Here is a 24,646-nt window from a genome sequence, read left to right as displayed (position 1 = left end):
CATGAGCCCGCGTTTTTGTCGGGCTCACTTAGGGTGATGATGTCTCAAAGTGATTTTCTTGGTCTATGTCCCTAGAGTTGGAACATTTGTGATAGCAGTGCAGCAATGGCAGCTTTCACTTTTTATCACTCTTTCTTTCATCCCTCCAAAGAGGGTCTCCCATTATTTTCTGCAGATCCTCTCAAGCTCTGTCAGGTTGGATGGGGAGCGTCACTGCACAGCTATTTTCAGGTCTCTCCAGAGATGTTCGATCGGGTTCAAGTCCGGGCTCTGGCTGGGCCAATCAAGGACATTCAGAGACTTGTCCCGAAGCCACTCCTGTGTTGTCTTGGCTGTGTGCTTAGGGTTGTTGTCCTGTTGGAAGGTGAACCTTCGCCTGAGCGCTCTGGAGCAGGTCTTCATCAAGGATATCTCTGTACTTTGGTCTGTTCATCTTTCCCTCAATCCTGACTAGTCTCCCAGTCCCTGCCGCTGAAAAACATCACTACAGCATGATGCTGCCACCACCATGCTTCACTGTAGTGATGGTGCCAGGTATCCTTCAGATGTGACGCTTGGCATTTAGGCCAAAGCGTCTTGTTTCTCATCTTGTTTCTCATGGTTTGAGAGTCCTTTAGGTGCCTTTTGGAAAACTCCAACCTGGCTATCATGTGCCTTTTACTGAGGAGTGGCTTCCGTCTGGCCACTCCATTATAAAGGCCTGATTGGTGGAGAACTGCAGAGATGGTTGTCCTTCTGGAAGGTTCTCCCATCTCCGCAGAGGAACTCTGGAGCTCTGTCAGAGTGACCATCGGGTTCTTAGTCACCTCCCTGACCAAGGCCCTTCTCTCCCGATTGCTCAGTTTGGATGAGCTCTAGGATGAGTCTTGGTGGTTCTAAACTTCTAACATTTAAAAATTGATGGAGGCCAATGTGTTCTTGGGGGACCTTCAATGCTGCAGAAATGTTTTGGTACCCTTCCCTAGATCTGTGCCTCAACACAATCCTGTCTCTGAGTTCTATGTACAGTTCCTTCGACTTCATGACTTGGTTTTTGCGCCGCCATGCACTGTGTAGATAGGTGTGTGCCTTTCCAAATCATGTCCAATCAAGTTGTAGAAACATCTCAAGGATGATCAATAGAAACAGGATGCACCTGAGCTCAAAGACTCATAGCAAAGGGTCTGAATACTTCTGTAAATAAGGTATTTCAGTTTTTATTTTTAATACGTTTGCTAACATTTCTAAAAACCTGTTTTTGCTTCGTCATTATTGGGTATTGTGTGTAGATTGATGAGGAAAACATTTAATTTAATCCATTTTAGAATAAGTCAAGGGGTCTGAATACTTTCCAAATGCACCATACATCAGCCTAGCAGCAGAGTTGGGGCTCTTGGTGATTTTGCATCCAGGACCCTACATCTGTGCTGAGTGGGACTTAGGAGTGCTGCGCAGGTTGTTTCCATTACTTTAAGCCTTTAACTTTGTAGCAGGGGTTAGTCCAATTTTACCCAAGCCAACATGTTGAATGTTCAATGAGACCTCCTTATAACGTTTTTTTCCTTTCGGCTGGCTGTTCCGTGACAAAAACATGAAGTTGAGAACAACCTACTCTGTCTTCATAGAAGCAGAGAAACCTTTCCTTAACAAACTCATCCCAAAAATTAAGCCTCTACAAGTACGTAAATAAGTGACCTTATTATCCAAGCTATCAAGTCCTGATATCTGTTCGCAGAGAGGTTCGTAGTTTGAAGAGGGAGGCCTCATCATTGCAGTTCAAGTGGAGAATGAGCGGCTTATATGCAAAGGATGAACGATACATGCCTTTTATGAAGGAGGTAATGTGATACTGTACTGTTTCTCACTATCTGCATAATATTATATGCCCAGTATAGACTTTTGCAGTGACCTCTAAATGTATAGTGAAACTTTATCTCCTTTGGCCAGCTCTATTCCTCTATCCAGAGGGATCAATGAACTCCTGCTGACATTAGACAACCGGGAGGGGCTACGTTTTTTTTCTTAGCCCCTCCTCTCTTAAGTTCCCAAGACGGTAAACCTTCAAAGACTGGCAAACGGAACCATACAATATTTAGCGTACATGCAGGTATAGTGCCAATGAGTCTGTATTTTCTTCTATTTTGTCTTGCATCTGWGAAAACATAGTGGTCCAAAGACTAAGTGTGACTTTGCCCTTACTGTAGCCCCAGAAACCTCTGCTTCTAATGGAGTACTGGTCTGGGTGGTTCGATGTCTGGAGTGAATCTCTACCATGTGTTTCCAGCAGAGGGTATGTTTCCTCCAAATCAATACATTACAAACGAGATGAAAATCATGTCATATAACCCCTAGTTATATCAACGCTTAAAGTTAATCTATTATTTACATTTTAGTAATTTAGCAGACACTCTCGTRCAGAGTGACTGGGGTGGCAGGTAGCCTAGTGGTTAGAGCATTGGGCCAGTAACTGAAAGGTTGCTAGATCAAATCCCTGAGCTGACAAGGTAAAAATCTGTTGTTCTGCCCCTGAACAAGGCAGTTAACTCACTGTTCCTGGGCTGTCGTTGTAAATAAGAATTTGTTATTAACTTACTTGCCTAGTTAAATAAAATAGTAGTGAGTGCACACATTTTAATTTGTACTGTTGCCCAGTGGGAATTGAACCCACAATCCTGGCATTGCAAGTGCCATGCTCCACCAACTGAGCCCACAGTGGACCATCCATCCATCACGCAAAGGACTGTATGTGGCGACCGTCTAGTATTGATTCAGTCTGTCTCCTCTGGTAGACATGTTGGCTGTGGTGTCACAGATACTGGAGCCAGGTGTATCCATCAACCTCTATATGTTCCATGGTGGAACCAGCTTTGGCTTCATGAATGGAGCTGTGGTGAACCTTGACACCTACAAACCTCAAGTCGGAAGCTATTCAGCCAGTTTTATGTATCCCTTGAACTGACATTTCCCAAATGTACATTTCCTTGACCAGAAAAATGTTGTCATCTGAATCTGAATCTTTTTTTTTTTTTTGATTATGATGCTTTGTTATCCGAGGCTGGAGATTACACCACCAAGTATCAGCTCTTGAGGAATTTATTCAGCCAGTTTCACAGTAAGCTTTCTCTTTCAAACATCCACATACAATACTATTTGCGTTTTGGAAAATAACAGGCCCCATATTTAATTTGTTAAATTGTCTAGCTTGGAGTGTATCTGTGTGTCTCAGATGAGAAGCTTCCTGAGGCTCCCTCTCTCCAGGCCGGGAGAGTATGAGCCTGTCATCATTCAGAAGCATCTGTCACTGTGGGAGAGCCTGCAGTTTACTGACAAGGTGAGTTTCGGGTCAAGTAGCATACTGTCTGTTGTGACCTGGCCTGCTTGGCAAGTTGGCAATACTCAAGGGTTGATGTTGATTCCATAATGGTCATTATTTAATTGAATGCAACACATTGACATTGTTTCATCATCAAGCCCTTGAAGTCAGAGGGGCCTGTCAACATTGAGAACAATAACAATGGTCAGTTCTATGGCTACACTCAATATGAGACCACCATCAGCAGCAGAGGCCTTCTGAACTCCAAGACAAATTTTAGAGACTGAGCCCTGGTGAGTACAGACAGACACAGCGACATGGCATGAATTTACTACAGTAAATGGTGCACACTGTATGACAATACATCATTTGTACTAATAAAGTTGGCCTGTCTTCTAGGTGTTTGTAGACAGACACTTTGTTGGAGTTTTGGACTATAGAATCGTGGAGATTACACTGCCTGATGGGGAAAGGTATAGTGATACTTTGTGTTTAGATTCAGGCTATAGGGGTGCTGCTGAGCTGCTTTCAAAACTGGCTAGTTCATATTCAACACCATGTTAGAGGTGAAAGCTTCTGGTGATGCTGATAAATGCGTTTGTCACTAAGGTGATAGGATTATTCCAACAGCCATGTTTCCTATATTGTCTCTGTGTCCTATGCATTGTTGACTGCAGTGCTTCAATTAGTGGTTTCCACATGTTTTATGTATTTTCCATTGAAGGGGGAGAGAACATTTAGTTTACTTATGGAGAACTGTGGAAGAGTGAATTATGGTAAAGCCCTGGATGATCAGTGAAAAGGTATTATATTCTTAGTTGCTACCACTTTAACAATCTGAATTCCATGGCAGAAAGCATACATTGAAGGCACTGTAGACCTTTGTTTGTAATCCTTTATTGCTGTGACATCAGTTTATAGTCGTTAAAGTGGATAGACCTGAATGCTCAACAAATAGCGACAGTATCCATGAGGTCTTGGCATAATTGTATTGTATTGATACTCGCTCATTCAGCTCTTAATCTTTAGTCACATATCACCCTGTTCTTGGTCTGGTGGGAGACATTGTATTGAACCACGTGCCTCTAAAGGGCTTTATAATCTACTGTTTGGATATGAAGCCAAACTTCCTAAAGAGGTTTGTCCTGATCATTTAGTTTATACAACAATAACTTCCATTCTGGCTCTTACAGTTTGTCATCTGTTGTCAATGCAAGTTTAACTGGCATATCAGGTTGTCTTAAAGGCCCAGTGCATTCATAAATGTGATATTCCTGTGTTTTATATATATTTCCACACTATGAGGTCGGAATAATACTGCGAAATTGTGAAAATGAACATAATACCCTTTTAGTGTAAGAGCTGTTTGAAAATACCTCCTGAAATTTCAGCCTGTTTTGGTGGAATGGAGTTTTGGCCTTAAATGGTGATATCACCATATGGTAAATGAGTTAATAGACCAATAAGAAAGAGAGTTCCAAACCTCTGCCAATAACAGATAATTTTCAGTTTTCCCCTCCTCACTCAGACCACTCCCAGACAGTCCTAGCAAAACTGTTGTTTGAGAAATAGCCCTTTGCTAAGAAACCATTTTTGTTACTTTTTTTATTGAAAATAATCACAGTAAGGTACTTAATTGTTACCCAGAAATTATTTGATATTGAGATGAAAATGGCTGCATTGGACCTTTAAAGTTTAGATGACTCATATTGTAGCTCTGCCCCATCTTATTTAAATGGGGAATCTCCTCCCATGTTTCAGATTGAGTGCAACAAGCCAGTGGAACTCTGTCCCCCAAAAGCCTTCCTTCCCAGGTTTCTTCCAGGGCAGGCTGTATGTGGACGGTCATCCCAGAGACACCTTCATCCCAGAGACACAAGCATTTCGCTACACTCACATTAACATCTGCTAACCATGTGTATGTGACCAATAAAATGTGATTTGATTTGATTTTATCAGACTGCCTCTGTGTAAAGTAGCTCAACAGGCTTTGTGGTTATGAGAGAGAGCACCACCTATCCATATTGTATCCCTGCTGGTTTATTCGTATAGTATAGTAGACCTATCTCTGGTTTATTGGTGTACTGTATATTGTAGTAGGCCCATCACTCATCAGACACACATACAGTAGTGATAAAATACGTTCTTAGAGAAACTCTTAACTCTCAGTGTCAAGTCACTGATTACAGTGTTTCCAGCCACAGGGTTGGAGTAAAGGAGTGGTATTTATCAACGGGCAGAATCTTGGACGCCACAGGTCCGTCGTTCCCCAGCAAACCCTTTACCTCCCTGGACCTTGGCTTAAAAGTGGAAATAATCAGGTACAACTGAAAAAATCTCCTATAAATTCCAAGAGATATAGCGTTCTAGTCTTCTGAGGTGTTTTCAGAAGTTGTTCTCATGTTTACAGTGCCATGTATTCTTCTAAATTGTTTATCAACCTTTATTTGTACAGTTTATCCTCAAATCAAGACACTGATACATATACAGGCTAGAATAGTTTGTTTAATGGATCTGTGTTTTCTTTGTTTTCATTCTTTTAGATCATCGTGTTCGAGAAACATAAAGATGATTATAAATTTGTTTTTGTTGAAAATCCTGATCATGGAAAAACAATTGATGTATACAAACATCCATTTTGTGTTCTGCTTTGAAATTATCAATATTTTAAATAAAACAATGACACAGCAAGTTATTATAATATAGTAATAACATGGTAAAATACAAAGCTATGATTACCGTAACACACTGTATGTATGTAATGTTGTTTTTGTGTTATGGGATGGGTCTACCACTGAATGTGATAATAGACATGTATTTATATGTAGCCCAGAACACAGTCATAAGGAAAGATACATACATTGAAAAACAAGACATTTAGTGGCAGACTATTACAACAAAGAAAGGTGAGATGGAAGAGATAAAGGACAACAAATTTCAAAGGTCAAAGGTCCTCAAGGTCAAATGCAGGTGTGTGAAACATTCCAGTTTCAGTGCCTCACTAGTTGTGAGGTTGACTAATTTAGCTGTTAGGTTGACTAAAAAGGTATTTATTATATTTACATGAACACAATATAGTTTGTAGCGCATCTTATGCTCATCTTGAATGGTAAAGCTCTAGTTATTAATGCATYTTATTAATCATGCTATTTATTATAAGATTATTACAGATAAGAATGTAGTTTACAGAAGGAGAAGAACAATCTGGCACGCCCCTTCCTGTAGGTTTTTTTTGGGGGGGATATCATTGAATTAAATATTTCTTATCACAGATGATATTATATTGACCTCTGTTGATTATCTATCCTGATTGCCTAGTCACTGTTACCCCTACCTAAAATCAGCAAAAAAAAAGAAACGGCCCTTTTTCAGGACCCTGTCTTTCAAAGATAATTCGTAAAAATCCAAATAACTTCACAGATTGTAAAGAGTTTAAACACTGTTTCCCATGCTTGTTCAATGAACCATAAACAATTAATTAACATGCACCTGTGGAACGGTCATTAAGACACTAACAGCTTACAGATGGTAGGCAATTAAGGTCACAGTTATAAAAACATAGGACACAAAAGAGGCCTTTCTACTGACTCTGAAAACACCAAAAGAAGGATGCCCGGGGTCCCTGCTCATCTGCGTGAACGTGCCTTAGGCATGCTGCAAGGAGGCATGAGGACTGCAGATGAGGCCAGGGAAATAAATTGCAATGTCCGTACTGTGAGACGCCTAAGACAGCGCTACAGGGAGACAGGACAGACAGCTGATCGTCCTCGCAGTGGCAGACCACGTGTAACAACACCTGCACAGGATCAGTACATCTGAACATCACACCTGCGGGACAGGTACAGGATGGTAACAACAACTGCCTGAGTTACACCAGGAACGCTCAGGCTGTCCGGGATATAGGRTGAGAGAGGCTGGACTGAGGGCTTGTAGGCCGGTTGTAAGGCAGGTCCTCACCAGACATCACCGGCAACAACGTCGCCTATGGGCACAAACCCACTACTGACGAGTAGCGGTTTTGTCTCACCAGCGGTGATGGTCGGATTCGCGTTTATCGTTGAATGGAATGAGCATTACACCGAGGCCTGTACCCTGGAGCGGGATCGATTTGGAGGTGGAGGGTCCGTCATGGTCTGGGGTGGTGTGTCACAGCATCACCGGACTGAGCTTGTTGTCATTGCAGGCAATCTCAACGATGTGCGTTACAGGGAAGACATCCTCCTCCCTCATGTGGTACCCTTCCTGCAGCCTCATCCTGACATGACCCTCCAGCATGACAATGCCACCAGCCATACTGCTCATTCTGTGCGTGATTTCCTGCAAGACAGGAATGGCAGTGTTCTACCATGGCCAGCGAAGAGCCCGGATCTCAATCCCATTGAGCACGCCTGGGACCTGTTGGATTGGAGGGTGGTGGCTAGGGCCATTCCCCCTAGAAATGTCTGGGAATTTGCAGGTGCCTTGGTGGAAGAGTGGGGTAACATCTCACAGCAAGAATTGGCAAATCTGGTGCAGTCCATGAGGAGGAGATGCACTTCAGTACTTAATGCAGCTGGTGGCCACACCAGATACTGACTGTTACTTTTGATTTTGACCCTCCTTTGTTCAGGGACACATTATTCAATTTATGTTAGTCACATGTCTGTGGAACTTGTTCAGTTTATGTCTCAGTAGTTGAATCTTGTCTTGTTCATACAAAAATGTACACATGTTAAGTTTGCTGAAAATAAACACAGTTGACAGTGAGAGGACGTTTCTTTCTTTTTTGAGTTTACATGCACATATTATCTCAATTACCTCAACTACCTCATGCCCCTGCACATTGACTCAGTATGGTACTCCTATATAGTCTTGTTGTTATTTTATTGTGTTACTATTTCATTTTTCTTACTTGTTTAATCTACATTGTTGTCAAAATGGTTATATCGTAAAAAATGCATGATTTTTTTMMGGGYGGGGTGTTTGGGTTTAATGTAAGATTAGGGATAGGTTTAAAATCACATTTTTAGAAGATACATTGTAGAAATGGGCGTGCTTTATGACTTTGCGGCTGTGGTAACTAGCTATGACCTGGCACAACTCCGATATAAAGTGTTTTTTCTCAAAGTTGCCGGGATGTCACGTGTCCTACTTATATTAGTACACTATTAACAACCATATTACTACGGAATGTACATTCGATCAAATAAGCCATGCAATTTTTTGACAACGAAATTCGACACTCATTGACCTACATACAAAAACTCGCTTGGTGAGCGAAAAAATATATAAAACGCCACCTGCTGGAGAGGTCAGACTCCGGGCCCAGTTATCCCTCTCGCTTCGGGTCTTCCGCGCTGTTCTTATTCACGATTCCGGTAGTTGCGGACCACTGCGTTATTGCCCGTGAATTGTCATTTTGCGACATTTGCGGAACTTTGTTACAACGTTGAGCAATAGCGATCATCGGTCATTTCAATTTGAAATTCGATGGTTAGTTTCATTGCACGAACGGGTGGAGTCTGGCTTTCCACGCGTTTCTTGCACAGTAGCCTAGTAAATTGTGCATTTGAAATGCCTGTTTATAAATTGTACTGCTACTAGGTTGTGCATTGAATGAACAGCAGCCTAAACTGGAGAGCTATTCGATCCACAAAACGGATACTGCTTTATTTTAGGACTCGCTTCAGTATTTTGACACATTTCGCATGGCAATGGAGATTGCCACCGCGCTGGGGTGCTCTGTTGGTTTTACTTTCGGAGGACTAGTATTTGTAGCGTATAAACTTGGTTTACTGTATCAGTTGTTTCATAAGGTAAGTCACTTCTGTGTAAACAATGTTTCATTCTAATTTGGTGTCAGCCTGCTCACTTGCTGTCTCAACTGTGAAACTCACATGCAGCCTGGTATTCTCAGAAGCAAAACAACTTGTTCATACCTTACTACAGTGTTATTTTACTCACTTGCTTCTTCACCTAGCCTAAGTGAACCTACATAAGACTCAGATACTCATCTAGTAGGTGAAAGGTAACCCTACTGTATGTGAGAGAACTTTGAACTGCCTTGTGGCTATCTAACACAAAGGCCATGACGACACAGTGCAGGTTCTTCAGAAGTTATACAATAGGCTACATAAGGAGCATTAGGTCTACAAGGACAATATACAGTTCATTGCTAAATACAAGATAGTGATATATATAGATAACCAATAAGCCTTTTCTAGTTTACAACAGAACTTTGCAGTTATTTAAATAAAATTATACACTGTCCTTGACCCTGATTTGAGATCTGCCTGTTCAGTCCTTTACCTGAGTCCTCTAATTCTTCCCCCAGACTGAGACTCAGAGCCCTCGCCATGGTGGGGAGAGTGTGGCAGAGGTTCTGCGTGCCCATGGGGTTAAGTTTGTCTTCACCCTGGTGGGGGGGCACATCTCGCCCATCTTGGTGGCCTGCGAGAAGCTGGGCATCCGCATCGTGGACACCAGGCATGAGGCTACTGCCGTCTTTGCAGCTGATGCTGTAGCTAGGCTCTCAGGTAAACTAGTACCGTACATTACCTACTATAATATCCTAAATACCTTGCATTACAGTTGTCCATCTGAACCGTTCGGACCTGGTTTAACTTGCTTAGGACACTGTAGTCTACTTGTGTTCATACTGTAGCATTGACACTGTCATTGATTCTCCCTCCAACAGGCACTGTAGGTGTAGCTGCAGTGACTGCTGGCCCAGGCCTGACTAACACAGTCACAGCAGTGAAGAACGCTCAGATGGCCGAGTCTCCACTGCTTCTCTTGGGGGGAGCTGCTGGAACACTACTTCAGGTGAGAGTCTGAGGCCTTTTACTGGTGTAGCAGCATGGGGGTACCCTAGTTCTAACGTTAACACTAAGGCTACGCTGCAATAGCAAGTTAGACTCAACAATGACCATAATCTTGCACTGTACAGTTGTGTGACTGTGGGTGAGCACAATATATATTGATTCTCCCTATCCATTGTGGAGGTTTGACCTCTTGGTGAACTGTTGTGCAGGGTAGAGGAGCGCTGCAGGACATTGACCAGATGTCCCTGTTCAAGCCGCTGTGTAAGTTCTGCGCCTCGGTGAGGAGTGTGAGGGAGATCGTCCCCACGATGAGGAAGGCTCTGGCCATTGCCCAGTCTGGAACTCCAGGACCTGTGTTCATAGAGTTCCCCATTGACACACTCTACCCCTTCCACCTGGTGTCCAAAGAGTTCGGAGTGAAAAACTCTCCCAAGGGAATAATGGGGAAAGTTGTCACTTGGTAAGTAATCAGCAGGATTGTGCTTGACCATGCTTTCACACATCCCTAGTGATTTGTGAAAGTAACAGATGCTGTATATGTTCTTCCATAAGGTACCTCCACAATCACCTAAAGAACTTGTTTGCTGGGGCCTGGGAAACCAGAGATGTTTCACCTCTCCCTGTGCACATCCCTCAGGCCACAGACGATCAGGCAAGACTAACTCTAACCATCAGTCATTCTCTAACAACAGTGAGAAATGCTTCATTTGGTAGAACCAGTCAGTTCGTACTAGCCAGTTACAGATTTCCAAATAGACATGAAGGCATGTTTTTTATGTAACCCTTGTGGCTCAACCTCTAGTGATTTGACATCAGGTACAAAAGTGTATAGAGCTGGTGAGCAGAGCCAAGAAGCCTGTTATCCTACTGGGGAGCCAGGCAACACTACCTCCAACACCTGCAGATGACATCAGGTATTTCAACAACCACATTTATATTACACATCATCAGACTTTTGGTCCATTCAATGCCAATTCATATAGTTGTCCTGTTACAGGGTAGCCCTGGAGTCCCTGGGCATCCCTTGCTTCCTGGGGGGAATGTCCCGTGGCATGCTGGGWAGGAACAGTCCCTTGCACATCAGACAGAACAGGAAATATGCCCTAAAAGACGCAGACCTTGTGCTGCTAGCAGGTGAGACACAAACTGCCATCTGTAAATCTTGTCTCTATACAGTTGTTTGTATTTATTATGGATCCCCAGTAGCTGCTGCCAAAGCAGCAGCTACTCTTCCTGGTGTTCAGCAAAATTAAGGCAGTTTATACAATTTTAAAAACAATACATTAACAGATTTCACAACACACTGTGTGCCCTCAGGGCCCTACTCCACCACTACCACATATCTACAGAACTAAATCCATGTGTATTTATAGTGCGTATGTTATCGTGTGTATGCATGTGTCTGTGCCAATGTTTGTGTTGCTTCACAGTTCCCGCTGTTCCATAAAGTGTTTTTTTTTTAATCTGTTTTTTAAATCAAATTTTACTATTTGTGTCAGTTACTTGATGTGGAATAGAGTTCCATGTAGTCATGGCTCTATGTAGTACTGTGTGCCTCCCATAGTCTGTCCTGGACTTGGAGACTGTGAAGAGACCTCTGGTGGGGTATGCATGGGTGTCCGAGCTGTGTGCCAGTAGTTTAGACAGACAGCTCGGTGCATTCAACATGTCAATACCTCTCATAAATAAAAGTAGTGATGAAGTCAATCTCTCCTCCACTTTCTGCCAGGAGAGATTGACATGCATATTATTAATATTAGCTCTCTGTGTACATCCAAGGGCCAGCAGTGCTGCCCTGTTCTGAGCCAATTGCAATTTTCCTAAGTCCTTTTTTGTGGCACCTGACCACACGACTGAACAGTAGTCAAGGTGCGACAAAACTAGGGCCTGTAGGACCTGCCTTGTTGATAGTGTTGTTAAGAAGGCAGAGCATCGCTTTATTATAAACAGACTTCTCCCAATCTTCACTACTATTGCATCAATATGTTTTGACCATGACAGTTTGCAATCCAGGGTTACTCCAAGCAGTTTAGTCATCTCAACTTGTTCAATTTCCAGATTTGTTTATTACAACATTTTGTTGAGGTTTAGGTTTTAGTGAGTGTTTTGTTCCAAATACAATGATTTTAGTTTTAGAAATATTTAGGGCTAACTTATTCCTTGCCACCCACTCTGAAACTAACTGCAGCTCTTTGTTGAGTGTTTCAGTCGCTTTAGTAGCTGACGTGTTGAGTCATCCGCATACATAGACAATCTGGCTTTACTCAGTCAGTGGCATGTCGTTAGTAAAAATGTAAAAAAGCAAGGGGCCTAAACAGCTACCCTATTCCTGATTCTAACTGAATTATATTTTAGAGGCTTCCATTAAAGAACACCCTCTGTGTTCTGTTAGAAGTAACTCTTTAGCCACATTATAGCAGGGGGTGTAAAGCCATAACACATGTTTTTCCAGCAGCAGACTATGATCGATAATGTCAATAGCTGCACTGAAGTTTAACAAGACAGCCCCCACAATCACTTCATCAATTTCTGTTGTCTTTGAGGCTGTCTCACAATGGTGGTATGTGTTGCAGGAACTGTATGTGACTTCCGATTAAGCTACGGCAGAGTGCTGAACAGGCGCAGCAAGATCATTGCTGTCAACAGAGATAAGACTCAACTTCTGAAGAACTCTGACATGTTCTGGAAGCCCAATGTGGCCGTTCAGGGTTGGTACTGTTGTCTGAATTGTCCAATCAATCTTATTTGCTTTCACAAAACGCTGCCACTTCCTGTTTGGCTATTTGATCTTGTGGAGACTAAAATGTCTGTTTGTCTTTTAGGAGATGTAGGCTCCTTCCTACTCCGTCTCTCCAAAGGCCTCATGGGCCACAAATGTCCCGAGGACTGGCCACAGAGGCTCAAAGCAGGAGACGTCACCAAAGAGAAGGCTAATCGGTACACAATTTATTCAGCCAGTTGGGCAGAAAGCCAACTGTTTTTTGTGTTTTTTCTTTTTATACATAACCAATAACCTTCATGCAAATTAATCAGTACATCTAGTGCACCAAACACAGACAGTACAGGTTGTGTTAGTTCCCTGTGAAAGTGTGTTTTGCTCTGTGTTTTCTGTGCAGGGGGAAGGCTGATGAGAAGACGGACCGCCACCTGAACCCCCTGAGTGTCCTACACCATGTGGATGAGTTGATGGCTGACGACAGCATCATAGTGGCGGATGGGGGCGACTTTGTGGGCAGTGCTGCCTACATCATGAGACCAAGGGGCCCACTCCGCTGGCTGGATCCAGGTCAAGATCCTCAGTGGACAGTGTTAAATACAAGTAGACAATATTTTTGGAAATGTGTTATAGGATTGTGGTCACTTGAGTAAGAGGGGTATTAACATGTACAATAAAACAAATAGGACTTGTTTATTTAATTTGAAAACAGGACATTCTTGATATCTTAATGGATGATTAACTGATGTTGGTCATTCTAACAGGAGCATTTGGAACCCTTGGTGTTGGAGGAGGGTTTGCTCTGGGAGCCAAGCTGTGTCGGCCTGAGTCAGAGGTACAGTAGAATACCAAGCAGGCCTTATCCGTCACTGTTTTATAGGGGTTTAGGTTTTTCGGTTTGTTCATGTTGTGAAACACAATTTTTGGCTGAGTTTAGCTGACTTAAGTTTCTCATTGAGGTGTGGATTATCTATGGCGATGGATCCCTGGGATACAGTGTTGCAGAATTTGACACTTTTACCAGACACAAGGTACAGTAATTACCAATTCACCATTCAGACCAACTTATCAACTAACTAATCATGCATTCAGACCAGTTTATCTGCTTTGTCCCTCTCTCCCAGACGCCAGTAATTGCTCTGGTGGGGAACGATGCCTGTTGGAGCCAGATCTCCAGGGAGCAGGTTCCCATCCTGGGCAGCAACGTGGCCTGTGGCCTGGCCTTCACAGGTCTTTTATATGTTGGCCTACTGTGCCACCATACTGGGGATCTCTAGTGCCTATACTCACACATGCAAGGTCTCTGTTAGCCCATGTCATGTCTTTGGATGTCATGTCATGCTGTCTCTGTTCTCCCCTTCCCTAGATTACCACATAGTTGCAGATGGTTACGGAGGCAAGGGCACCCTCATTGGTCGCGAGGACGAGTACAAGCTGGATGACATCATAAAAGAGGCACAGAAGGAGACCCGAGAGGGGAGAGCCACACTACTCAATGTTCTCATAGGGAAGACCAACTTCAGAGAGGGTTCCATCTCTGTGTAGAGTAGCTCAGACAGACAGACCACAACCTCTGGGGTCTCTGTCTGGACCTGTGGGTCCTAAAACCTTCCCACCTTGCCTAGAAACCCAAATCTGTTCACATGCTGTTGAACAGTACAACTGCTGCATTTTGCTGGTGAAGAAAAGTGTGACTTCTGGGAACCTCAACAATTCAGGAACTCATTCTTCTCAATCTTTTATCAGCCTTTTGATCCTTGCTATATACACTTTTAACCAATTAATGTATATTGACTTCGGATAGCCTATTGATTTACTGAACTCTACCTTGAAACTTGTCATTTATTTTGAAAAAGTGATATTTAAAAAAGGGATATTTGGTGGCAGGTAGCCTAGTGGTTAGAGTGTTGGGCCAGTAACCGAAAGGTTGCTAGATCGAATCCCGAGCTGACAAGGTAAACATCTGTTCTTCCCCTGAGTAAGGCAGTTAACCCACTGTTCCTAGGCCGTAATTGTAAATAAGAATTTGTTCTTAACTGACTTGCCTAGTTCAATTTTAAAAATATTTATGAAAATGCATCATACACTAAGCTACAAGCCGCAGGAGGATTTGTAGGGTTAACATCAAGGTAATAAATACAATTGTAATACTGTAGTTGTTTTTAATTTAAATGGTATAGAATTGATGATTGTATGCCTTTAATTCTTGAATGTACTGTAAGACTCCACAAATACATCAATCAACAGAATGGATACACAAATACAAGATGTTGATTCAAAAGTTAATTATATGCAGTAGGAGTGCCCTATTTATATAAAAAAAAAAAAAAAGGAGTTTAAACTGGAAGATGTTATCATATTTTACCATTTGGGTAGTGGTCATTATAATCTTGAATAAATTATAACATTTTATTACACTGCTCATACTATTTCATATATTCTATTTATATTTTAAGGAATTCTGCATCATCATGCAAATTGAAGTCCACCTTACATTTGCCTTGATTTCATGCATGTTAACATCAGAAGCCTCCTCCCTAAAAAAGAAAAATCACTGCTTTAACACACTCCGCCAACCCTGATGTCCTAGCCGTGTCTGAATCCTGGCTTAGGAAGGCCACCAAAAATTCTGAAATTTCCATCCCCAACTATAACATTTTCCACCGAGATAGAACTGCCAAAAGGGGTGGAGTTGCAATCTACTGCACAGACACCCTGCAGAGTTCTGACATTATATCCAGGTCTGTGCCCAAACAGTTCGAGCTTCTACTTTCAAAAATCCATCTTTCCAGAAAAAAGTCTCTCACTGTTGCTGCTTGTTACAGACCTCAGCCCCCAGCTGTGCCCTGGACATCATATGTGAATTAATTGTCCCCCATTTATCTTCAGAGTTTGTACTGTTAGTTGACCTAAACTGGGATATGCTTAACACCCCGGCCATCCTACAATCTAAGCTAGATGCCCTCAATCTCACCCAAATTATTGGAACCTACCAGGTATAACTCAGGCACCCTCATAGATATCATCCTGACCAACCTGCCCTCTAAATACACCTCTGCTGTCTTCAACCAGGATGTCAGTGGCCACTGCCTCATTGCCTGCATCTGTAATGGGTCTGCGGTCAAATGACCACCCCTCATCACAGTCAAACGCTCTCTAAAACACTTCAGCGAGCAGGCCTTTCTAATCGACCTGGCCCGGGTATCCTGGAAAGATATTGACCATATTCCGTCAGTAGAGGATGCCTGGTTATTCTTTAAAGTGCTTTCCTCACCATCTTACATAAGCATGCCCCTTTCAAAACATTTGAACCAGGAACAGATATAGCCCTTGGTTCACTCCAGACCTGACTGCCCTTGACCAGCACAAAAACATCCTGTGGCGTACGGCATTAGCATCGAATAGCCCCCGCGATATGCAACTTTTACGGGAAGTTAGGAACCAATATACACAGGCAGTTAGGAAAGCAAAGGCTAGCTTTTTCAAACAGAAATGTGCATCCTGTAGCACAAACTCCAAAAAGTTCTGGGACACTGTAAAGTCCATTGAGAATAAGAGCACCTCCTCCCAGCTGCCCACTGCACTGAGGCTAGGAAACACTGTCACCACTGATGAGTCCACGATTATCGAGAATTTCAATAAGCATTTTTCTACGGCTGGCCTTGCTTTCCACCTGGCTACCCCTACCCCGGTCAACAGCTCTGCACCCCCCACAGCAACTTGCCCAAGCCTCCCCCATTTCTCCTTCACCCAAATCCAGATAGCTGATGTTCTGAAAGAGCTGCAAAATCTGGACCCCTACAAATCAGCTGGGCTAGACAATCTGGACCCTCTTTTTCTAAAATGATCTGCTGCAATTGTTGCAACCCCTATTACTAGCCTGTTCAACCTCTTTTTCGTATCGTCTGAGATCCCCAAAGATTGGAAAGCTGCCGCAGTCATCCCCCTCTTCAAAGGGAGAGTCACTCTAGACACAAACTGTTACAGACCTATATCTATCCTACCCTGCCTTTCTAAGGTCTCCGAAAGCCAAGTTAACAAACATATCACCGACCATTTCGAATCCCACCGTACCTTCTCTGCTATGCAATCTGGTTTCCGAGCTGGTCATGGGTGCACCTCAGCCACGCTCAAGGTCCTAAACGATATCATAATCGCCATCCTCAAAAGACAATACTGTGCGGCCGTATTCATCAACCTGGCCAAGGCTTTCGACTCTGTCAATCACCACATTCTTATCGGCAGACTCAACAGTCTTGGATTCTGAAATGACTGCCTCGCCTGGTTCACCAACTACTTCTCAGATAGAGTTCAGTGTGTCAAATCGGAGGGTCTGTTGTCCGGACCTCTGGCAGTCTCTGGCGGTGCCACAGGGTTAAATTCTCAGGCCGACTATTTTCTCTGTATACATCAATGATGTCGCTCTTGCGGCTGGTGATTCTCTGATCCACCTCTACGCAGACGACACCATTCTGTATACTTCTGGCCCTTTGGACACTGTGTTAACTAACCTCCAGATGAGCTCTAATGCCATACAACTCTCCTTCCGTGGCCTCCAACTGCTCTTAAACGCTAGTAAAACTAAATGCATGCTTTCAGCTGATCGCTGCCCGCACCTGCCCGCCCACCTGGCATCACTACTCTGGACGGTTCTGACTTAGAATATGTGGACAACAACAAATACCTAGGTGTCTGGTTAGACTGTAAACTCTCCTTCCAGACTCATATTAAGCATATCCAATCCAAAATTAAATCTAGAATCGGCTTCCTATTTCACAACAAAGCATCCTTCACTCATGCTGCCAAACATACCCTCGTAAAACTGTATATCCTACCGTTCCTTGACTTCAGCCATGTCATTTACAAAATAGCCTCCAACACTCTACTCAGCAAATTGGATGCAGTCTATCACAGTGCCATCCGTTTCGTCACCAAAGCCCCATATACTACCCACCACTGCGACCTGTATGCTCTCGTTGGCTGGCCCTCGCTTCATATTCGTCGCCAAACTCACTGGCTCCATGTCATCTACAAGTCTTTGCTAGGTAAAGCCCCGCCTTATCTCAGCTCACTGGTCACCATAGCAGCACCCACCCATAGCACATGCTCCAGCAGGTATATTTCACTGGTCACCTCCAAAGCCAATTCCTCGTTTGGCCGCCTTTCCTTCCAGTTCTCTGCTGCCAATGACTGGAACGAATTGCAAAAATCACTGAAGCTGGAGACTCATATCTCCCTCACTAACTTTAAGCATCAGCTATCAGAGCAGCTTACAGATTGTTGCACCTGTACATAGCCCATCTGTAAATAGCCGATCCAACTACCTCATCCCTATATTGTTATTTATTTTATTTATATATATWTWTTTTTTCTCCTTTGCACCTCAGTATCTCTACTTGCTCATTCCTTTTCTACACATCTATCACTCCAGTGTTTATTTGCGAAATTGTAATTATTTCGCCACTACGGTGTATTTATTGCCTTACCTCCCTAATCTTACTTCATTTGTACACACTGTATATAGACTTTCTATTGTGTTATTGACTGTATGTTTGTTTATTCCATGTGTAACTCTGTGTGATTGTTTTTTGTCGCACTACACTGCTTTATCTTGGCCAGGTCGCAGTTGTAAATGAGAACTTGTTCTCAACTGGCTTACCTGGTTAAATAAAGGTGAAATACATTAAAAAAAACATTTTAATGTTTTGAGAAAAATTTGAATATTAGAATGTTTTCTGTTTTGCTTTGGATTGAATCACTATGTACTATTCATAATGTTTTGGTCGTTGTAAGTAAAGGGATTGGAAGACACCTGCCCTGAATCTGGGTCTGAGAATCTGTCGCACTGGCATTTTGTATTTGATTACGTTTGATTATATAATATTTTATCTTATACGTAAGCACAGTGATACTTGTATGTCTCTTTTCTTTTTCATTGATGACCCAATGCACTTAGTCATCAGTTCTGGAATCAGAACGCTGTGGGATTATAGAGACAGTTGTTATTTTTAGCATTGCAATAAAGAGAAGAATGTAAATGTAAAGTGATTTTTCCCCGGCTCTATTCAGTGGTGCCTTTGACACCAGATATATTGATGACACCAGATATATTAATTGTCTAATTCTGAGATACTGACCATCGTTACAACAAGTGTGTGACAAGTGTGTGACTATCCACTCCACTGCCCTCCTTATCCTCTATCATTTACCTTGAACTTTTATCAACTCTGAGGTCAAGATTGTGTTGGCTGTAGGCAGAGCTACTGTATATACAGATCTCTATATGTGTCTGGCTATATAGTCACAAACATGCTAGTCTTGCGTTACCATACTACCTAGTCTCATTAAATGATTGTTCTACTGTGTTAATTTTCTGACTGTTTTGGATAATACGATATGGTTTGCTTTTAGATTCAGTTTTCATAGTCTACAAGTACATATTAATAATATAATTCGGATCATCACACCCTAACTGTTTACTTTGGTCCTATTGGTCGAAACAAATTGAAGAGCAGTTATAGGTCTGCCTGATGTATGATGAATGATTATTTGGCCAACAGTGGTCTTCTCATTGCTCTGAACTTATTTTGCTTTTATTTTCCAGCTGTATGTTCTCCTCTTTGAAGTGTTAATCCATATCTCACAAAACTGCACCTGTAGACCTCCTTCTTATTCTCTACTTTTCCTGGGAGAGTTGCCTTCTGTGAACACTTCCATGGTGAGCAGTGCCCCTCCCAATTCTATGGAGCACCTGCAGAGCTAGAGCTAACAGCAGGGCTTGCAACAGCTTTTTATGTGTTCTGGGTTGGTTCTGCTTTCATATTTCCTCAAGCAGTACTAATGGAATTGACTGATTCAATACAGATTTCTTTAGTATTTTTGTCCAGAATGCTGTTATGTTTTTACAGTAGTTGGACCTGTGTCTTGGTAACCTTTAGCCTACTCCTTGTGGATGCAATTCTCATAATTACCAGTAGATGGTGGACTCTCACCATTGTGTGTTGGCCACAAGTACACTATTACCACAGCTAGAACAATGAGACAGATATTTCACCGGATCTTTAAATATGAAGCATCCGGTTGATGATTTCTCTCACCACCAAGTATGGTGGCGAGAAAAAGCCCAGTGGCCGGCAGTGGGAGAAGATGGAGCGAGATAGATTTTGGCCGACATTCTGCAAATTTTCTCATCTATGAAACATTTGATCTCCATACAGTTTTCTGTTTCCAAAACTAGAATCTATAACAATCATAACTTAAGAGGAACTTAATGGTGTTCTACATCTCGATAAATTGCTTTGCAAGGACCCAGTATCACAAATGATGGCTTCTATTGATTGTGTAGCATACCCTGGGATATAATATACTGTATGTAATATACTGTAGCTCATTAGCTAGCCATGCTGCCTCATCATGCTAGTTGTGTTAGGGAAAGGGGGATACCTAGTCAGTTGTACGACTGAATGCCTTCAACTGAAATGTGTCTTCCACACAATTGTTGAATGTTGCGTTTACATTTTTGTTCAGTATAGTTGACCAGCATCCAGCAGATGATGCTAAATGTAGTTCAGGCGGTCTGCAAGATGTTCAGGAAGCAGAAGTAGGTGTCCTCAGGCTCACAAGCATCTAAAGTACTTCTTAAAACTTCAGTGTAGTGTATAAAGGATTAAGAGAACAAGGATTGAGAACACTATAAACTTTAAACTAAACTCTGTCCTATATACACAATGGCTGGGGGTCCCAGAGAAGAGGTTTAAAAACAACTGGTGTTGTAGATTCCCAGAAACTGTTGAGGCCTCTTCTGCTCCTGGAAAGGACAGAAGCTGTTCTTACAGAGCTCAATGTTAAGAGAAAGAGAGCACATTAACAGTCATATTTCCATAAAATGGAAAACATAAAGACCGTAATTACACAAAGAGAGAAATTACGTCAACCAGTCCTACTAAACACAACCCATAAGCAACATCTAAGCAGCATCTACAATCTGCTTCTCAGATATTAAACTGTAATGAATACTAATAGAAATTAGAACATACAAATGAAGTAAGACAAGCTTCACATAGAGATGTSCTTCTACAGATACAAATCACTTCATTAATATATTAAAATAAGGTTCTCAGTCAGTGTGTGTTCAAACACACCTCTGCTGTGAATTCAATAAATGTAAGATTAAACCTTACACACGTTTTCAATTATTCAGTAGGAAGATATGGTTGAGAAACATCAGTCGTAGGGACATCAGTCTGCAGAAGTCCTTCGAGGACCTGAAGAAAGGTGGATAGCTGTGTCCGAGGAGCACTTGAAGAATAAATTGCAGGAATCCACCCCCTCAATCTGCAATAGATGCACTGTAAGAACAGACACTCGATTGCACACACATTGATACAAAAATATTACCTTATTACAAAGTTAATCTCATTCAGATGTTACTTTTTTCAGAGAATACAGTTCCTGGAAAATAAGCTGTCAAACCACTTTTTTGTGACAAAAGGAAAACGTATTGCCTCTGACAGTGTTAGTGCTATCCGGAATCCTTGGTATGTCTCTCCGTACCCTAATGCCGCGTTCAGAACAACTGGGAAATCCGAAATCTCCGACTTCCGACTTCACTGCTTTCAAAACCACTGCGAACTCAGGAAAAAATTAGCTTCGATCATAACCCTTATCTAACCCAACCTTATGCCGTGTTCAAAACAACTGTGATCTGGTATTTGGGAAATTTCCGACTTCAGTGAGTTCAAAACAACTGAGAAATCTGAAGYAAAAAAAAGAGTTCCGACTGGGAAAACGATCATAAAACTCAGAATTCCAAGTCCGAAAATCTTTCTAGAGCTCCGACTTTCCGACCTGAAGATCACTGACGTCATGATTCAATCTCGTTTTTTCCCCAGAGTTCCCAGTTATCTTGAAAGCACCATTAACCCTTATCTTAACCGTTTTAAACATCAACTTTATTGGGGTAAACGTTCCAAGGATTCCCTCTGACACCCACCTGGTCCTGCAGCACTTTTGACTTGCAGCTGCATGTTCATACTTGCAGGAACACCATGAGAAAAACAGGCAGTGACCCTGAGTATCCCTGTTTTTATGCATTACATAAATGGTATGCCTAATCATCATCACAAAGATCCATCATCAATGTACACAGATTGTTGTTTTTGTGCAACTGCTTCAATAATACTCTTGTGAATCAGGATATCAAGCATGTACTTTTCAAGTGTCCTTTTAGGTCTGTCTCAGTCATACATATGAGTGTAGGGCATAGAGCTGGAGACACTAAGGTAAAGGCTAAAAGGCTATTGAAGTCAAAACATAAAAGGATTCCCATCCATTTTCACAGCACAAGAGGGTTGATGATTTTGACTCCTCCCTGAAACCCAGTTGATAGTCGTTCTGTTGGTGTTTATCATGCTGGTTACAGCCCCAGCCAGGTGTGCTCTCTCAGGATGACTGATAGGATAGACAGGCACCAGATAACCATGTTTTTACGCTCTGCCACAGGATTTCACCAACAACGTGAGAGAAACCTGGAGCCGAGACTACCATGCTGTTGGATAACACATTCACTAACACACACGTCTCCTCATTGGGAACAGTTGAAGCCCCTCTTGTCATCCTCATACACAGTAATACTGAACGTCCTATATTTACATCATACATTTTCTGTGCCCTTTCTCAGGCTGTGGCTATGAGCCTATGAGAGAGCTGAAACCTCTTCCATTAGAGGAAAATGCTTTTTGCTCTCTTATGGATCCTGTCCCAATGAATTACTCCAAGAATACTGTGCAAAATAGGTCAGTCTCCTAGTTTCAGAATGGTGCTAGTACAAAATCTCAGCAACATGCATGCCTCTGTCTCCAGGGTGGTGGTAGTAAACTTAGGTTTGCTTAATATAACAGATGCACACAATTGCAGGTCCGGGAAAAGTTTATGGTGGGCAACAAAACGTCTTATCAGTAGTGTGAGTAATTAGCATGGTCTCCCTCTCTAATTGACTACCAGTGACACAGAGTAACATATCTAAAATGTCATAAGCGCTCAGCAATCAATGCAACAGCATGAGGTCATAGATTATCATTAAGGTCTTTCACCTCAAGAGGAATGGAAGATGGAGAAATAAATTAACTTCATCCATGCTAGTGTTATTTGATGAAGAGTCTATCCCTTCTCATATAAAGTTAGGATTCATGAGATACCCTGTAAGAGCTTTTGTGCACACCACCCCTCACACCAGCCCCTTCAGTGTCATAAAAGTAAAAGATTTGGTCATGTGTCAAGTGTGTGCAGAAGGGAAGAGTATAGTATGCCGAATGAAGTGAAATGTTGCATTTACAGAGGTGAAAATGCGCCTGAATTCCTGGAGTGCCCTGTTAGGGTGAAGGAGAATGAGGTGGCAAGGGTAAGGAGCGTCCAGTGTGTCTTCTATCTGGAGGCGGTGTGAAGATTGGAAGGAACAATGGTAGTAGAACCACCACGACAACCAGTGAATGTTTCTGATCAACCGAGGGATAGTGAAATGCTACGAAGAAGAAGTCTAAGAAAATTGGAATCATTGTGAATGCAGCTGAAKGTTTTTTGGGCCCTTCGTGATTTCACAGCCGAGGCCATGCAAGAAATCCTGTCGATGAATGTTCCACCATCACTGACCCCTGAGCCTGTGTAGGGATGTATTTTGGAGTGGACTGTGATTGAAGAAGTGGGATGGGTTTTGTTAGTTGACGTGTTTAAATTTGTATTTTGTATGATGTTTTCCTCCTTTGCCGCAATGTTTTTTTTGTTTCTTATTCAATACCCATCCAGCTGGTGGTGGTAATGCACCATTAACATTGGATGCCAACCTCTGTTTTAAGCCCATCTAATAAGAAGAATAAGAAAAGAGCCAGTGGGGAGGGTGTTTGGAGATTGCGGAAGCAGAAGTGTTGTTTGAGGCTGAAAGCCCATCAAGTACAGTTAGTGAGAAAGATGAGTGGACAACAGTGAAGTCCAAGAATGGAACAAAAAGGGCTCAAATTGTTGTGGAAAATGAATGATGAATCATTGCTTGTTGGAGTACGTTTTTTGGATAAGGATGTTCATTTGGGAAACTCTTTTGAAGTCACGAGGATGGTGAAGAAGGTGCTGGGAAAAGTGGATGCAGTCAAGGTGACTACCTCATGAAGCTGGTTGAGAGAACGCCATGTGTGCAAAGCTGTCATCAAGGCAAAGGATGGCTACTTTGAAGAATGTAAAATATAAAATATATTTTGATTTGTGTAAAAAAAATGTGGTTACTACATGATTCCATATGTGTTATTTCATAGTTTTGATGTCTTCACTATTATTCTACATCGTAAAAAAAATTAAAAATAAAGAAAAACCCTTGAATGAGTAGGTGTGTCCAAACTTTTGACTGGTACTGTACATATATCTGTATCTGTTCTTTAGTTTTTTTAAACGGAGTCTCTTTCTACTCAAGTGCAGTTGAGAAATATAAACTACAGAGTCAGAGCATTTGTTCCAAGACCAATGCAGTGTGATTATTGTAAAGCTTTTTGACATTTTTCAAGTTTTTGCAGAAGGGAGAAGCCGAGATGTTCAAGTTGTGGAAAATATTGTATCATGTGTTTTAAAAGTGTTGAAAATGTGACCTTTTGCAATTGTGGTGGGAACCATGAAGCCACGTCTTTGGAATTCCTAACAAGGGTGGAAGAGAATGAGGTGGCCAAAGTCAGGGCTGTCCAGAGCATTTCATATGCAGCTGCTGTTAAAAGGGTTGATGGTTCGATTGGTGCTCCTGAAGAGTCCATGGTGGTGGATAGGCCTTCACTGAAGGCTGCAGCGGTTGCCGTTCAACAG

At 42.2% G+C, this 24,646-nt stretch overlaps 1 protein-coding gene and 1 long non-coding RNA gene across 3 annotated transcripts; both read left to right on the top strand.

Moving 5' to 3' along the window:
* Positions 1-1,170: 1,170 nt before the first annotated feature.
* On the top strand, positions 1,171-6,295 carry LOC111982646 (uncharacterized). The gene is made up of 6 exons (XR_011473883.1): positions 1,171-2,086; positions 2,184-3,091; positions 3,206-3,310; positions 5,054-5,210; positions 5,491-5,613; positions 5,836-6,295. It is a non-coding gene; the product is annotated as an uncharacterized lncRNA (long non-coding RNA).
* Positions 6,296-8,584: 2,289 nt separating this feature from the next.
* On the top strand, positions 8,585-14,869 carry LOC111949580 (2-hydroxyacyl-CoA lyase 2). 2 transcript variants are annotated; one of them, XM_023966864.2, is made up of 14 exons: positions 8,585-9,087; positions 9,606-9,807; positions 9,969-10,096; positions 10,305-10,555; positions 10,648-10,747; positions 10,912-11,009; positions 11,093-11,229; positions 12,669-12,803; positions 12,918-13,032; positions 13,212-13,381; positions 13,576-13,646; positions 13,771-13,842; positions 13,936-14,041; positions 14,178-14,869. In XM_023966864.2, the coding sequence occupies exons 1-14, from the start codon at positions 8,980-8,982 to the stop codon at positions 14,354-14,356; spliced, it is 1,872 nt and encodes a 623-aa protein (XP_023822632.1). In that variant the 5' UTR covers positions 8,585-8,979; the 3' UTR covers positions 14,357-14,869. The 2 variants fall into 2 exon arrangements, with proteins under 2 accessions (XP_023822632.1, XP_023822633.1); XM_023966865.2 differs by lacking the exons at positions 13,771-13,842; positions 13,936-14,041 and having other exon boundaries at positions 14,178-14,288.
* Positions 14,870-24,646: the final 9,777 nt, after the last annotated feature.

The sequence above is a fragment of the Salvelinus sp. IW2-2015 genome, linkage group LG22 (assembly GCF_002910315.2).
Source record: "Salvelinus sp. IW2-2015 linkage group LG22, ASM291031v2, whole genome shotgun sequence".
In the NCBI taxonomy this organism is placed as follows: domain Eukaryota; kingdom Metazoa; phylum Chordata; class Actinopteri; order Salmoniformes; family Salmonidae; genus Salvelinus; species Salvelinus sp. IW2-2015.
This window is presented reverse-complemented; position numbering and strand designations above follow the sequence as displayed.